Source organism: Oncorhynchus masou, chromosome 23, assembly GCF_036934945.1.
Source record: "Oncorhynchus masou masou isolate Uvic2021 chromosome 23, UVic_Omas_1.1, whole genome shotgun sequence".
In the NCBI taxonomy this organism is placed as follows: domain Eukaryota; kingdom Metazoa; phylum Chordata; class Actinopteri; order Salmoniformes; family Salmonidae; genus Oncorhynchus; species Oncorhynchus masou.
The window spans coordinates 26,594,478-26,610,660 of record NC_088234.1 but is presented as its reverse complement, the minus strand read 5'-3'; the positions used below and the strand labels follow the sequence as shown (position 1 = coordinate 26,610,660).

General features: G+C 44.3%; 1 protein-coding gene across 6 annotated transcripts in view; it reads left to right on the top strand.

Annotated features, from left to right (window-relative positions):
- LOC135510641 (nuclear factor 1 B-type-like) overlaps positions 1-16,183 on the top strand; it is a 104,898-nt gene that overhangs the window by 48,751 nt on the left and 39,964 nt on the right. For 5 of the 6 annotated variants that reach the window (XM_064931721.1, XM_064931722.1, XM_064931725.1 and 2 more), the window contains exons 3-6: positions 11,543-11,593; positions 13,267-13,335; positions 14,942-15,062; positions 15,326-15,444. In XM_064931721.1, the coding sequence (XP_064787793.1) occupies positions 11,543-11,593; positions 13,267-13,335; positions 14,942-15,062; positions 15,326-15,444 (360 nt within the window). The remainder of the gene's footprint in view (positions 1-11,542; positions 11,594-13,266; positions 13,336-14,941; positions 15,063-15,325; positions 15,445-16,183) is intronic. The other variant, XM_064931726.1, reaches the window with a different exon arrangement.

The following is a 16,183-nucleotide window of genomic DNA, read 5'->3' as shown; positions in this document are numbered from 1 at the left end:
GAATCACACAGCCCCTCCGTCAAAGGTCTGTCTGTCTGTCTGGGTGGGTTTTCTATGATGTGGCGTTGTGCTAATAGCAGCCCCTTCCCAAAACCCTAACCCCCCCTGTCCCATGCACTCCCACTCTTGAGAGCTGCCTCTATTGAACCATTCCCGCCGTGAATTATCACGCATCATCACGATCACACACACACACACACACACACACACACACACACACACACACACACACACACACACACACACACACACACGCATGCACACATCCCAACTCCCGCTGGTTCATTCACAAATGCAAAACACCCCGGTAGCCTCTCTTTTCTCTCTCTCTCGCTCTCTCTTGCTCTCTCGCTCCCCTCTCCTCCTTCCTCCTCCTCTTCACTATTTGCTAAGAGTTAATGGACTGTTTTGGCTAGCCTCCAGGCAGTGAGTGTCACCTCATTAGCCCAAGCAGCCCCCAGACTGGTGAGAGAGAGGTGAGAGAGAAAGAGGGGGCTACGGTGGAATGTCATTGGTCCTCACCCCCACCCCCTTTACCCCTCCCTTTCCCACCCCCACCACCATCATGAATGAGAAACACGCATGCATAATTAAATCTATAGTCTCACCCTTCCCTCCTTTCCCTCCTGCCACCACCACATATAAAAGGGGAACCTTGGACATTTGCCACCGCCAAAAATGGCTCCTCCTGGTCCTGTGGAAAGTGGCACCAACCTCCTCACCACGTAACCCATTATGTTACCCCAAGACTAGCAGCTTGGGCAGTGGGCAAATGCAAATGCCAGCTAGACAGTCAATTAAGCGACAACAAAGCAAACTGTGGGTCTGAGGCATACCAAAATCATTCTGTTGTTTTAACGCTCATGTGCTGATGGGTGCATTGTTTTGACATGATAGGTGTCTTAGCTAACATCCTGGAACCAACATAGTGTAAGTGAAAGCCTGATCTAGTTTAAAAATATGTATGACAGAACCTTAGTAGTTTGACTGGGACTTTGAAGTCATGTAAAGCACTCTGTCATGTCACAGTCAGGCTATGTCTTGCATGGCTGGAGGCTTTGTTGTGGAACAGGGTACAGCTGGGAGTGTGTGTGTGTGTGTGTGTGTGCGCGTTCGTTCATGCTTGTGTGTGTGGAAACAGTGACTGGGGCAGTGTGTGGTGAAGCCCTACCTGCATGCTTTTTTTTCATGGGACAGCCAGATGAGCCTCTGTGTTGTCTGCATCCCAGGCCCTGACCACAGAGCACGTGTATGGCACGGCACAGCTCTCAACTGGAGAGAGAGTGTGTGTGTGTGTGTGTGTGTGTGTGTGTGTGTGTGTGTGTGTGTGTGTGTGTGTGTGTGTGTGTGTGTGTGTGTGTGTGTTGTGTGTTAAGCTTGCAGCACTTCAGAGATCTCAATTCTCACAAACCTGAATAATTTTGAGTGTTTATCTGTGTGTAATTTCATAGTGTGTGTATGCATCTGCGTATTTGTGCATATCTCAGTCCACATGAACAGATGTCGGATCTTAGTGTGAGCCCGTTTGCTTCAGCAGGAACATCTTGCAGCAACAGGATATCTGAATTATTATGTGGATTATAATAAATGAACATTTTTGTAGGCGTTGATGCAGTTTCAAAGTGGAAATTACAAACTTCAGAAGCTTTTTTTTAAACCTCAAATACACTACAAGTTTGAAATGTTGTGATTTGCAGGGAAGTTCTCCTGCAACAGGGGGATCAAATTAAGATCCTACATCTGCATGTGTGTGTGCATACATGTGTGAGTAAATGTGAGCATGCACGTACATATGTGTATATGCCCACAGTCTCCTCTCTCTGCCCTCTCTCTCCTCTCTTCTCCTGTCTTTGTATTCCTGGCTACTTACCCTTTCCCTCTCTCTTTCCTGGTCTGGCTTGGCCTCATTAATGATGTGTCAGCCGATTCAGCCCTTGTTCCCGTTCCTCTCTGGAATGAATGTGGGCGATGCCACACTGTTTGTTGACCTGAATGAGAAGTCTGTTTTCTCGGGCTCTGTAAAAGCACTCGTCTTTTCACCCCCGTGAGAGTTTATGGACGAGACAGCATTGAGTCCCCTAAAAAACTGTAAGAGAAAGGGGAACCAGTCTCCAGTATCATTAGTATGCACATCTCTTCTTCCCCAGAGGGCACACACACACACACACACACACACACACACACACACACACACACACACACACACACACACACACACACACACGCACACGGGTTATTCTCATGAAACTGACATTTGACCAAAACATTCTCAAGTGTCATTTTTCATAAAATGTCCTCTTGGATCACCGAGATTAGGATCTGTACTTATCTATTTCATAATTATCATTCTATATTTGGTCAGATATGATGCATTTTAGCACAATTTCCACAACAACCAACACAAAACTTCTCATTACTGCAACAAGTCCAAAAAAGTTATAAACAAATGTCAAATATTATAGTTAAACATAACACTGAAAATGTAATTAACATTTATTTCATAATTTTTTTAGTTACGATAACCCAACTTTTCAAAACTTTTTTTGTCATAATCATTGGCGTGTACATGTTATTTTTTAAATTTGATTTATGCACACCTATTTCGATAAAGAACAAAAATCACACTATCAGATGAATCAAAAATTGCTAAAGTATATGTTTTACACTGCCTAATATTTCCTAAATATTGGTGCATTACAGTAATGATAAGCAGGTTTCAGGGATGAGACTGCATGTTTTGGTAATGAGTATAGCATAGTTTGCCAATGAAAAATTGTACTGATCTCTATCAGAGATTCAGTCAGCCAAAATAATCATCAGTGTCATTTGTTAATCCCAAATAATGCTAAAATGCCTGCTCTTAATGCAATTGATTAAACTACATCTTATTTCAGTGTAAGAATTGTAATTACATGCATTCATTTTCAAAAGTGGACTTAAACGTAACAAGGTGACTTAAAAAAAAGTTAGTTAATATTTGTGTATTAGTACAAGAATATTTGTGGTTGTAAGGTATTTTAGATGTATTTCTGGATTGGATGGGATCCTGTGGGCAAACAGCATGACACAATATGCCTATAAAGTATTTAAATATGTGAATATCAAACAACAGTATAGGTAAGTATAAAAGCAGGTAGATATCCTCCTCTAAGTGGTGGGGTTACTCTTCGTTGAAACACAAACTGCAGATTGGGACTTAAAGAAAGGTGAATGGGGTTTATACACCCAATATTTCTTGACAAACCCTACTGTATCAAATAACTGTTGTTTTACAAAAAATCTATACAATTGGTCCAAGTAAATAAAGTTTACCAGTATAGCACACCCATTGACTATACATTAGAATTAGCTTATTATCATTACTGAAATTAAGGTTCTCATTACTGAAACGGACCCAAAGAATTACGTGGTAATGAGAAATGTGTGTTTCGGTAATGAGAGGCCCTTAGCTCAATCTGCAAATAATAGGAGACAGCCGTTATGAGTCAGCAAACAATTGACCACATCACCAAAGCCCATTCATGCCTCCATGTTGGTAAGGTAATGGTTCTCTGACTTTTTCCCAATTTGAGCTTTTTAGCTGTTTCGGTAATGAGAAGGCAAAGTGGGGTTAAAGGGGTGTTTTGAGAATAAGAACCTCATTCTGAAGGCATATAAGCAAATCAAATAACTGAACTAGTGCTCATCGAAGGATTGCTCCTCTAAATGATGCATCATGGGAGTTTTTACAGGAACTTGAAAAGGTGTTACGGTAATGAGACATGTCCACAGACAGTGTTTTTACATAATAAATACTATAGTTTTATGTAAACATCAACTAGTATACCATTTGTATGATTTATGGACAAACTACAGCAACATATTTAGTATTTTATCGAATAAGTTAGATTTTTCTAAAGTAGAATTGTATAAAATGACCTGAGAATTTAATCCGGGCGCATTTTGATTTAAAAAAAAATAATAATAATTTTACCTTTATTTTAATAGGCAAGTCAGTTAAGAACAAATTCTTATTTTCAATGATGGCCTAGGAACAGTGGGTTAACTGCCTGTTCAGGGGCAGAACGGGGATTCGAACTTGCAACCTTTCGCTTACTAGTCCAACGCTCTAACCACTAGGCTACCCTGCCAAAAATGAGAATATGGGGTGAGAATGTACAAAATTCTGGTGAAAATGTACAATATTTTAAAAATAAAACACATTTTCAGAATTATAGTTGATTTTTGCAGCTGCATCATGATTGTGGAATTCAATTTGCTACAGACATGTTTAAAAGGGGTTTCATGAGAATCACGAGAACCCCCTCCCCACACACAGTTCCTGGAGCTGTCTGTGAATGCTTTTGCCCTGAAAGTTGTATGCCCCCCCCTCCTCCACATCGCCCTCCTCTGTCTGACCCTGTCTGTCTGACACTTGATTCCTACGTCTCAAAACCTGACAGTCCCACTGTCTCACTGTCTCGTGGGTGTGTGCGTGTTCCATTCAAACAAATCTGTGGTGTCTCTCCGTCGAATAAAAAGAAGGCAAAATGTCATTGTTCCTTCAGTCTTTTCAACTTTACCCTCCTTGTCTCTCCCCACCTCCCCCCTAACACTCCCACAAGCCTTAAATGTGTTCCTAGACAGGCTTTTTGTATCATGTCTGCAGTCGATCTAAAGCAAATGTAGCTGAATCTAATTAACATGATAGAAGACTTTATTTTGTCGTTGATATGCTACTTAGCTTTTGAGTTGCTCAAAAGCCTTATAGGGGTGGGGGGGCATTTCCTAGAAGAATGCTTTGCTGTCTTCATATCTGTCCATTCTGCACACACAGTAAGATTTATACGTTTCTTAACACATTTACTGCTGTCTTCTGGGTCTGCGTTTGTATGGGCTCGTTTTACCACACATGCTCTCTAGGTATTGGCAAAGGATGAGTTCTCAAAATGGCCGTCAAACTTATCATGTCTTCCTCGTCTTCTCTCCTCGATATTGGTCTCTTGGCAGACAGGTGTCGGCCTTCAAAGAACGTTATGATACGTTAGTGCATTAGATGCCAGGGCATGAGACTGCCATTGTGCAGACTGGCACACACGCACAATGGCCTCCCTGGCATGATAAGATCCTCCCTCCTCTGGGTAGATGTCCTCGCCCTATCTTTTGTTTGGCTTGTTTGGGTTGCGGCTCTCTCCGATAAAGGCCACTTTGTTTAGTCAACAAAACGGGGGAGAGAAGGAGAGAGAGCGACAGTAGAGGGAGAGAGAAACAGAGGGCCACTAAGAAGAGAGAAAGAAGGGAAAGAAAGTGTGACAAAAAAAACGTGAAAATGGTGGAGGATTGAGAGATACCAGGTTAGATGTAGAGGACGATTTAGACGTGGAGAGGAAAGCATATACCATACTATACTGTTCTGACTAGATAAGAAGTTGATACAGCTGACACAGTTCCTGATACAGAAAGAGAGATAAAAGTAGGCAGGCACAAGAGGAGACAAAAGATATGAGATACTGTTACAGACCCAGAGACGGAGATACACAAAAGTATGTGGATTTGCCTATTTCAGCTCACCAGTTGCTGACAGGTGTATAAAATCGAGAACACAGCCATGCAATCTCCTTAGACAAACATTGGCAGTAGAATGGCCTGTACTGAAAAGCTCAGTGACTTTCAACAAAATCAAGTCAAGTTGTATTTGTCACATTCAGTACACATGTTTAGCAGACGTTTTTGCGGATGTAGAGAAATGCTTGTGCAGTAATATCTGACAGTAAAATCGAACATTTTCACAACAATATACACACATCTAAAGTAAAGGAATGGAATTAAGAATATATTTGGGCGAGCAATGTCAGACTAAGATATAGTAGAATAGATAATTTCCAAATGAGATGAGTAATGCAAAATATGTAAACATTATTCAAGTGACTAGTGTTCCATTAAGTGGCCAACAATTCCAAGTCTATGTATATAGGGCAGCGGCCTCTAATGTGCTAGTGATGGCTGTTTAACCGAATTTAACGTGGCACCGTCATAGGATGCCACCTTTCCAACAAGTAATTTTGTCAAACTTCTGCCCTGCTAGTGCTGCCCGGTCAACTGTAAGTGCTGTTATTGTGAAGTGGAAATGTCTAGGAGCAACAACGGCTTAGTCGTGAAGTGGCATGCTACACAAGCTCACAGAACGGGACCATAGAGTGCTGAAACGCGCAACGTGTACAAATCGTCTGTCCTCGGTTGCAATACTCACTACCCAGTTCCAAACTGCCCCTCGAAGAAACTTCAGCACAACAAATGTTTGTCAGGAACTTATTGAAATGGGTTTCCATGGCTGAGCAGCCTCACACAAGCATAAAACCACATTGCTCAGTGCCAAGCGTCGGCTGGAGTGGTGTAAAGCTCGCCGCCACTGGATTCTAGAGTAGTGGAAACGCTTTCTTTGGAGTGATTAATCACACTTCACCATCTGGGAGTCTGACGAAAATGAATCTGCACAAAACGAGGTCGAAACTGAAATGGTTTGTCAAGATCGGTGTGGAAGAACTTAACTGGCCTGCACAGAGCCCTAACATCAACCCCATCGCACAACTTTGGGATGAATTGGAATGCCGACTGCAAGTCAGGCCTAATCGCCCGACCTCAGTAATGCTCGTGGCTGAATGGAAGCAAGTTCTCGCAGCAATATTCTGACATCTAATGGAAAGCCTTCCCAGATGAGTGGAGGATGTTATAGCAGCAAAGGGGAGGGACTAACTCCAGATAAAAGCCTATGATTTTGGAATGAGATGTTCAACGAGCAAGTGTCCATGTAGTGTAGCTGTAAAATGCAGTGATGGAGCAACATTTAAGAGAAAGCTAGGATCTGGAACCAGGCCCACAATGATGAGGTCATCATGGCTAAGCTGTTAAGGATAAAAACACACACATAAGTCCTCACACACACATACACACTCACACAAACTCACACACCATGACTATGTGCACCAGGATAGACCGACAGACAGATGGACAGCTTGCCTGCCCCTCTAACGGCTTGCTCCTCGGCCAAACTGGTGCAGAAGAGGGACAGAAAGTGTGGCCATATCAAATATTTACACTACACACAGCTGTATTGTTGAAATATTATGGGCCTAGCACTGCCGTAATTAGGCGATATTTCTACGTCTCTCTCTCGTTCTCTTCTCTCTATCTCTCTTCTCTCTCTTTCCCTCCCTCCCTCTCTTGGGCCGCTGAGATGCGTCTTGGCTCGGGACCCATGCTTCTGGCAGCCACAGCTATACATGTGCACAGACCCCGGGTGCAGCAGTCTAAAATGGCTGCCAGGCGGCTTCTTTCTTCCCTCCCTGAAATGTCGACGTTGGTATGCATCTGCGGCGGCGTGTGTGTATGTGAGAGTGTGTGTGTGCTGTGGGATGTGTGTGTATGTGAGAGTGTGTGTGTGCTGTGGGATGTGTGTGTTTGTGGGATCAGGTAGGTGTACTGCAACGAGTGAGTTTGTAAAAGTATGCGACTGGTTTAATATACACAGTGGGGTGGGGGTGGACTGAGAGTTTCTTCGGGGGAAGGTATGGGTATCATGCCAAACTAGATAGAGGAGAGTGCAAAAGACTGTTGGCGTGTTTATAATAGCCAGGCAAGTGAGAGAGAGAGAGAGAGAGCGAGAGAGAGAGAGAGATGCATAAGGTACGAAACAAACTCCGTGCATGTCAATGTCGGTACTCAGTCCTCCTCACTCAAATCACAGCCAAGATCCTTAAATCCTTTGTTTTTCTTTTTTCTTCTCCTCCTCCTTCTTTGCGAGCCCAGTTTGTTTGTTTAAACAAGTGGCAGGGACGGAGAGGAGCCAAGAAACGTTGTTTTTGGAGTGTGGCTGTGTGTCTCTGGTATCTTGCGTTGTGATCCGGGCCTTGCCAAACTCCCAGGGCAGAGCCAGAGCTCTACCTTAGCAGACCGAGACCACGCTGTTTATTTACGGGTTGCTGGCGCCTGTTTGAAGACGATTGGATTGGTCTCCATTTGGAAGGTTTGATGCGTCTTTTGGATGGAGATTGGAGATCTTTTCTGTAGAGGGAAGTCTTCATCCCTGTCAGACAGGTTATTTCTTTGTATGCAGACTTACATGTACACAGTATACAATTGTACAACATATAGTGCCGTCAGAAAGTATTCGTACCGCTTGACTTTTTCCACATTTTGTTGTGTTACAGCCTGAATTTAAAATCGATTTAAATTTAGATACTTTTGTAAATGTATTTAATTTCTAATAAATTTGCAAACATGTCTAAAAACATGTTTTCACTTTGTTGATATGGGGTATTGTGTATAGGAGGAGGAGGGGGAAAAACTAAATATTTATTCAATTTTGAATTCAGGTTGTAACACAATATAATGTGGAATATGTCAAGGGGTGTGAATACTTTCTGAAGGCATTGTAGGCACTTTCCATTTTTCTAGTTAGAATAGCGGTTATTTGGAATGATTCCTTTTTAAATGTGTTCATATGTTGATTTTATTATTAATTTCAAAAATATATATAAGAATATTTTCAACCCTGGCCTGATCGACTGCTTCAACACACTTGAACTTGAACTGGAATTTGAACTTGAACCTGAACTTGAACTTAACTTCAAGCCCTCCATAACAACCTCCTACACCTCCCTAGCTACAGGTCAAGGGTGAAATGTATGTGAGATGTCAGGTGTTTTCCAGCTCTCAGATGTATGGTGCTCCCTCAAACCTCTGAGATGAGTTGACAGTAGATGCCATATGCCTGGATCCCACCTCAACTCTTCCAGGTGGCTCCTCTGTAGGCCTACAGTACTGTAGGGCAGCAAAGTGAAGATGCTGCTTCTGCTGCCTGGGTTCTTTAATTGCCACGACCATCTGGTCTTTTGTCAAGGCTGCCTTTTCACTCACAATGGTGTGTTCCATGTTAGACGAAACAGCTCCCCACCTGTTCTCTCACAATGGTCTGTTCCATGTTAGATGAACCAGCTCCCTACCTCGTCTTTCTCTCACAATGGTCTGTTCCATGTTAGACGAAACATCTCCCTACCTCTCTCTCTCTGTTTCTCTGTCACTCTTTTTCTCTCTGTAGCGCCCTCCCACTTTCTCTCCTCTCTCTCCCCCCTCCCCCTTTCCCTCTTTCTTTCTCTCCTGGGAGAGGGCAATAGTTGACAGTTGTAACTAGACTGATGGATGGGTCTGAAAGTGGCATGAGGGTGGGAGGTGCCAGGGTGACTGGGTGGCAGGGGGCAAGAAAGGAGGAGAATCTCCCTGCAATCACTTACTGTACGGATGTGGTTCCACACAAACCGTTGGCACAAAAGCCCCCGACTGTGGCGTGTAACATAGAATTCGATCTCGTTATACAGTATTTTTATGGCTTGTCAATTGAATAATAAATGTTCTTGCATGATGTGCCCGAGAAGTCAATTTCACCATACAGTTTTTTTGCTGCAATAAATGTGAATTTCCATCCAGAGAGTCCTTTCTTTTCAGGTAAATGGTGGATAAAAGAGACAAGCTAACAAACTAGCCAGCTTAGAAAAATAAGTTGCACCCAAAAGAGCGCAAGCTATCGACATCAGACTTCCCTAGTGTCCTCTGTATCCTGTAGAGACAACTCAAAGTTGTGACTGTTCAGGGTTAACCATAAGGGGAGATATTTTTTGTTTAACGTATGGTGGTGTTGTTCCCTACCTATTTTGTCAGTGTTGAGCCGCAGCCAAGAACATTCTGTTTTTGCAGTGCCGTTTAATGGTCATAAATCTTTTCTTTTTTTAAAACTTTTTTTTTCTCTTTTTCGTACCTTATGCATAATGTGGTCGGTCTCTCTCTCTCTCTCTCTCTCTCTCTCTCTCTGTCCTTTACAATTAAGCTTATGGGAGAGGGACGGCTCTCCAGCAGCAAAAGGGAGTGTTGTGTTGCAAGGCGAGGATATCTGAGTTCACTGTCTCCCGCCTCTTGTCCTCACTTCTCCGCATTTAAAGGCGTAGGGCAAAGGAGGAACACGTGGAGGGCGGCTGTGGTGAATCATTATGGAACTCAAGGCAAACACAGCCTGGCCATTCAGTGTTGTACTGTTGTACTTTTACCCCCTCGTGTGCTGCTTTTTCCCTGGATGGTTGGTTGAAGCGGGGGCTGGTAGAGGGAGGAGGGTTGGTGGGGGGGGGGGGGGGGTTCCTCCTCTCTTCCTCTCCCATATGTTGTTGGCTTTTGGGTGACGGCGATGTCGCCCTACTCTGGTCGGCTGATGCTACAGTAGGCTTTGTGTGGAAGAGCGGGTGTGTAGTGTCGTGAGGAACTGGTGTTTATGTGAAATTTAAGTCAGCTCTTTGGAACTAATTTTCAACTGCAGACCTATGTTATATGATATGAACTAGTGTTTATGTTGTCGGTGTCCTCGCCCTCTGATATGCCTGGACTAGTTCCTCACTACTCTACACACCCGGTCTTCCATACAAAGCGTACTAGTTTTTAGGTGAAATGAAGTGAGCTCTTTGGAGCCACTTTCTATTGCTGACTGTATATGACATGGTCAAGTGTTTACGTTAAAAGCCAGGCTCTTGTGGGCATCGTTTGAATATCTGTTAGTGTTGCGTGGTGGTTCGAGCCGAGAAAATGGACCTGGAGGTTGGCGGTGACAAACGAGCATGGTGGCGGCTGAAGAACGCCAGTTACCCCAGCTAATCCTCTTCCCAAAGGTGCTGTAAGGTAACATCATCAATCAGACGAAGCGCTTGGAGGCTAAGATAGGCTACCTTATGGGGAGAATTCCTGATGTGTTTCGGAGTGTATCCCCCCCTGTTGCATGTGCTATGTGCATGCCTCTCTCGGGCCGGGGCAGGGAAGGATGAGGCAGTGGCAGACCATGTTTTCCCTAACCCAGGCCCTGTAAAAAGTCAGACAGAATCAACCAGTCTGAATGTGAAGGTCAGGAAAACGCTTCGCCTCGTCTTTTTAAATTTTTTTTTTTTACTTGTCTTATTGTTTCTTTCCACTCCTGTTGAGCACTTCTTTTGTTCTGACTAGCTTTTGACTGTAGTCCCCGCCTCCCCCCTTTTCTCTGTCTCCTCTTTTTTTTCTTCTTTAAACAACAGCAAATACCATTGCACATCTGGCTTGGCCTGTCAGGACTGACACGTCTGCAGACAAATTACAATAAAAACCTCAGACACATTCTAGGGAAGCTGAGGAATATTCATTATATAATCTGCATGACTCCAGCTGATATTATGTCTCGGTTGAAATGAAATCTGATGACCAACAGCACCTTGCTTCTTTGTTTTTGGCCACCTGTCACATTCAGGGTATTTTTGACGTGTCCTTATAGTAGTGGGTCATTGTATTGCTTTGGCGATACCCATGGTGGTTACCATCCATGCCAATAAAGCTCATTTGAATAACTTAAATTGATAGAAGAGTGCTGAACTTTGATGACCTTTGTGGTATTTAATGATCTAAGGTTCACTGAAATGACATGGAACAGATGATGAATTGACGTCTGTGCCCAGTGGGATGGTTCTATAATACTAAGCATGGTTCTCTATCTGTGTTACAGACTCACAGCAGTCAGGAAGTCCCAGTAACAATGAGCCAGGCAAGAACCCAGGTATGTACCTGAACCTCACTGTCACGGTCCTCCAACCTCTGTCCTGTCAATCACAGCTCTATAGTTCCCAGTCCCCTCTCTGTACTTGATGTGGTCTCGCCTGGTAGACGATTCCAGAATCTGTTTATGATAGTTACTCTTTGTGTATGCTCTCACCTGGCATAATTATCTTTAAACAGGATGTGACCTTTCACAGTTATGCAGACCACAGCCATTGTAAGGTTTCTATGGAATTACAGATGAATTTAATCACCCTGTTGCAGGACAACATTTTGAACTTGTCGTGTATCTGAGGTTTAAAAAGGCTTCTCAAAGGCTTCTCAAAAAGGCTTCTCAAAAAGGCTTCTCAAGGCTTCTCAACTTTGAAATTTGAGACTTTATTTTACAGAAAATGTATCAACCCACTACAAAAATGACCATTAATTATAATCCACATAATAATTCACAAATTAAGATCCTACATCTGTATAGACCAGTGGAGGCTGCTGAGGGGAGGACGGCTCATAATAATGGCTGGAATAGAGTGTAATGGAGTCAATGGAATGGTATTGTGTTTGATACCATTCCATTGACTCCATTCCGGCCATTATTATGAGCCGTCCTCCCCTCAGCAAAACCGTTGTCAATTTTAGAGACAAAAAAGTTTGGGAAACACGAAGGCTAGACAGTTATGTGCTCCTCTGTAGTTCACTAGTGGATGTCTGAGGGCATAGTTCTTGTCCTTGCCAATAAGGGTTGGATAGCTAAGCTATGTCTAGTAGCCAGTCTGCTAGCTAGCCAAACAAAATGGCCACTGCTCCAAATCATCTCCGGCAGCCTGTTGCTGCTCTCCTGGACTGACCTGGACTATGTCATCACGGGCCAGGAATGAAAATAGAGCAAGAACGTAATTAGCTCCGTACCTCAAGAGTAGGTTCTGCCTACCCTGCGTGTGCGTCTCGCTGCCAAGTCAAACACTACGTTGAGCCAACGTTGAGCCAATGACTCAGGCCCTGTGAGGGCCTCCCTAGCTGCTCCCGCTACAGTGCCACAGTTCCCCTGTCATTCTCTGGGACGCCCGTTGGCTTGCATTGAGGAATTAGGAGGAAGAAAGCGCATTTAGCTGCCAATCGGAATCTAGACTCACGCCTCCCCCCTATGTTGTTGGCACACCCAATGGTCCTGCTCAGAACATCAAAGGATGAAATGTCGAAGTCATTTTGGGTGTCAGTGACATGTCTGTCTGAATGGCTGACAGACTGATATTAGCCTGGTCACAGTTTTGTTTGTTCTGTATCGCCGACTCCTATTGTCATGACAAACATATAAACAGCACAAACTGATCTGGGACCAGGCTAGACTGATGGGTCATGATAGATATTTTTCTCATTTTCTGGGCTCCATACATATTGTACTTCAAAGCCTTTATATTTCAGTATTATCAATATTGCCATTATTCAGGCTGGAGCTGTGTTGGGTCATGTCGCTATGGTTGATGGGTAGATGATGGATACTCTATTTTAGAATTTTTTCTCGTCCTGTGTATCGTAAGCAGGGAATCAAGTAATGATTTATTACTTTAGCAACAGCTCGAATCGCTATGAATGTAACTTACTCTTAGTGACGAGAACACAAAGCATTGGGGTTTAATGTTGCGTTGATACATTGTCTGTCTGTGGTTTTTGTTTCTGCAGTTTACTTGGAAGACAGCTTCATCAAATCAGGAGTCTTCAGTGTTTCAGAGCTGGTGCGTGTGTCCAGAAGTAAGTATCGACTTTATCACCATCGCCCTCAATGCCCCTTATCCTCATTGCCGATTCAAAACAGCAAGCTTCACAGTACAAAAACAGGAAATCCAGTCGAGCAAGTCTCCAGCATTAGAATACAACATGAGTGTGTGTGTGTGTGTGTGCGCGTGTGTGCGCGTGTGTGCGCGTGTGTGCGCGTGTGTGTGTGTGTGTGTGTGTGTGTGTGTGTGTGTGTGTGTGTGTGTGTGTGTGTGTGTGTGTGTGTGAGAGAGAGACTGTGTGACCGTGTGTGTTTGTATAGACTTGCCTGCCCTTTTTCAAAAACGATGACGGATGTTCTTTCAGGAATCGCTCTCCCCAGCTAGCTGAGGACAATGGTCCCCTCGGGCAGGATTTACCTGTATGGCTCAAGGGTTGTTGTGTTCTATCACATACCTATAGGATGTTGTGTCCTGACCTCTAACATGCCTGGGGTACACTAAGAACTCACTGGCACTGACATACAACTCGTGTTTTCTACTTAATGTTTTTTTTTAAGCCCCTCTGTAATTTGTACTGCCATTTTTGATTTGTTGTTTTTCGGATTGCGGAGTAGACCTTTTTAAGCCAATTGAAATTCAGTCAGTGCTGTGATTTTGCAGTTCTGAAAAATGCACATTCAAATTAAAGTGTGAACAGGTGTTTTAGAATCCCTGTTATTTTGTGCCTGGCATTGTTTGGATTCAGATGTCAGGGTTGTATTTTCTTTAAGACGGGGTTAAATGACTTTGGCTGGGAGACAGAGCAAGTGGTATCACACACAGTATGCCATGCCAAAAAGAGAGATAGAGAGTGAAGGAAATAGAGAGAGAGAGAGGGATAGTCTCGTTGGCAGTAAATTAAAACACAAATGCCCTTGGGTAGCCAATGCCAGGGCTGCCGTGGGTTGCCAGTTCCAAGACTGCAGTGCTGGGGCTGGAGCTCGTGCCAGTGGTAAACCTCAGACCACAACAGACCCCACCACACACTCCAGTCTCTCGTCGAGTCCAAACCAATCTACCCACCCACCCACCCACCCACCGCCCTCACAGGGCTACCATCGCGGGCAGCAGCTTCAAGAGCAGAAGGAGCTTTTACACAGTGCCCTAGTTAACACTCAGCTGTCCTCCCTGAAACAATATCCCTCCCTCGTGGTTGTCAACCACAGGGTGAAAAAAAGTAGACTTTCACACAGTGGTGGGCTGTGGTTTCTCAAAGCATATCACACATAAGAGCACCATGAAAGTGAACTTCAATGCACTTATTCATATGTGCTTGACCAATTACAATAGGTAATTGAGAATGATCCAGCTGAGCATAGGACCAATCAGAGAGCTGATGTGTGTGTGTGTGTGTGTGTGTGTGTGTGTGTGTGTGTGTGTGTGTGGCCTAGTTCATGAGTTTGCATTATGCTGGTGGAATGCAAAGGTTCAATGATTATCAGTCATGTGAGAGGGGATCATGTACACTGAGATCATTTCAGTGAAATTGTGGGCCATGCTCAAGGTCACATCATATCGAAATTCCAACAGAGCTTCACCAGGCAACCAATCAGCAGGTCAGTGACCAGGAAGTAACCTCTTTTTCTCTCCCTACTCTTCAGCGCCCATTACCCAGGGGGCAGGGGTGAACTTCTCCATGGCCGACATGCCAAGTCAGCCGTACTACCATGACCTGAACTCCAGCGTGGGCCTCCATCGCTCCCTCTCCTCCCCGCCTGGCAGGTCAGTCTGCTGCAGGACCCTGCCTTAACCCCACCCTCCTTCTCCCGCATCACACCTTGACCTCTGAACTTTGAATGAGATGTAGGGGGGTGGATGCAAAACTGATTTCAGTTTTGTGTTTTGTGCCCACACATCGAGACAATACGTTAGCCGTAAAGATATTACATTTTTACAACATCAAGGGGCAGTGACAGTAGAGAGACACAGGGATCAGAGATCACGTAGAGTGTTGTGACTCATCATTTCTCCGCCTTCCTCCCCAGTAAGCGGCCCAAGACCCTCAACATAGACGAGAGTATGGAGACCAGTCCCACTGGCCCTGACTTCTATTCCTCACCTAGCTCCCCAGCTAGCGGCAGCAGGACCTGGCACGAGAGAGAAGGTGAGGGGGAGGTGTGTGTGGGGGTGTGGGGGGGGGGGGGTCTACAATATTACTGTTGAATAAATATGATAAGAACAAACAGGCTGGGGGAGTAACAGAATTGTTGACAGGAAATATCGTGACTGAGAACATGCCCCTGTTGATAAGCTCGTTTGGAGGGCTGTTGAGTGCTCTGGTGGTTTGGGAGCTTCCTCATTGCTTCCTGTTTTCTCGCCAATCTGAGGGAGTATTGGGAGTGTTGAAGCAGTGTTAAAAGTTGCAATGTTGAGGCGATGTGAGTGGAATCTTCATTCTGGTAGCGATTTAATTGTGGAATGCAGGGTGGCACCCAATGAAAGTGAGAAGGTGTTATTAGACTGCAAGATTATAAAGGTCACGCTAGGGTTAACAGGTTTGTGTGTGTGCGTATCCACATGTTTGCATGAGAGAGAGAGAGAGAGAGAGAGAGAGAGAGAGAGAGAGAGAGAGAGTGAGAGAGAGAGAGAGACTCCAGGGAGGGGTGTATGTTTCATTACCTAGTCTCGTGGTGCAGGCCAGGGCCCGTAGCTTTTTTAATTAAGCCCTCACTGTCCCGTGTTTCCAGATTGTTCTCCTCCGACACACACACAAACACACTCCCCTTCTCCCCCCAGGGCTCAAGCCCTAGAGTGGAAGGGAGAGGGACACCTCTCATCTCACTACCCTACGACAGATAAAACACTTAGGGTACAGAATGTCCCAACATCTAACAGCATAAGGT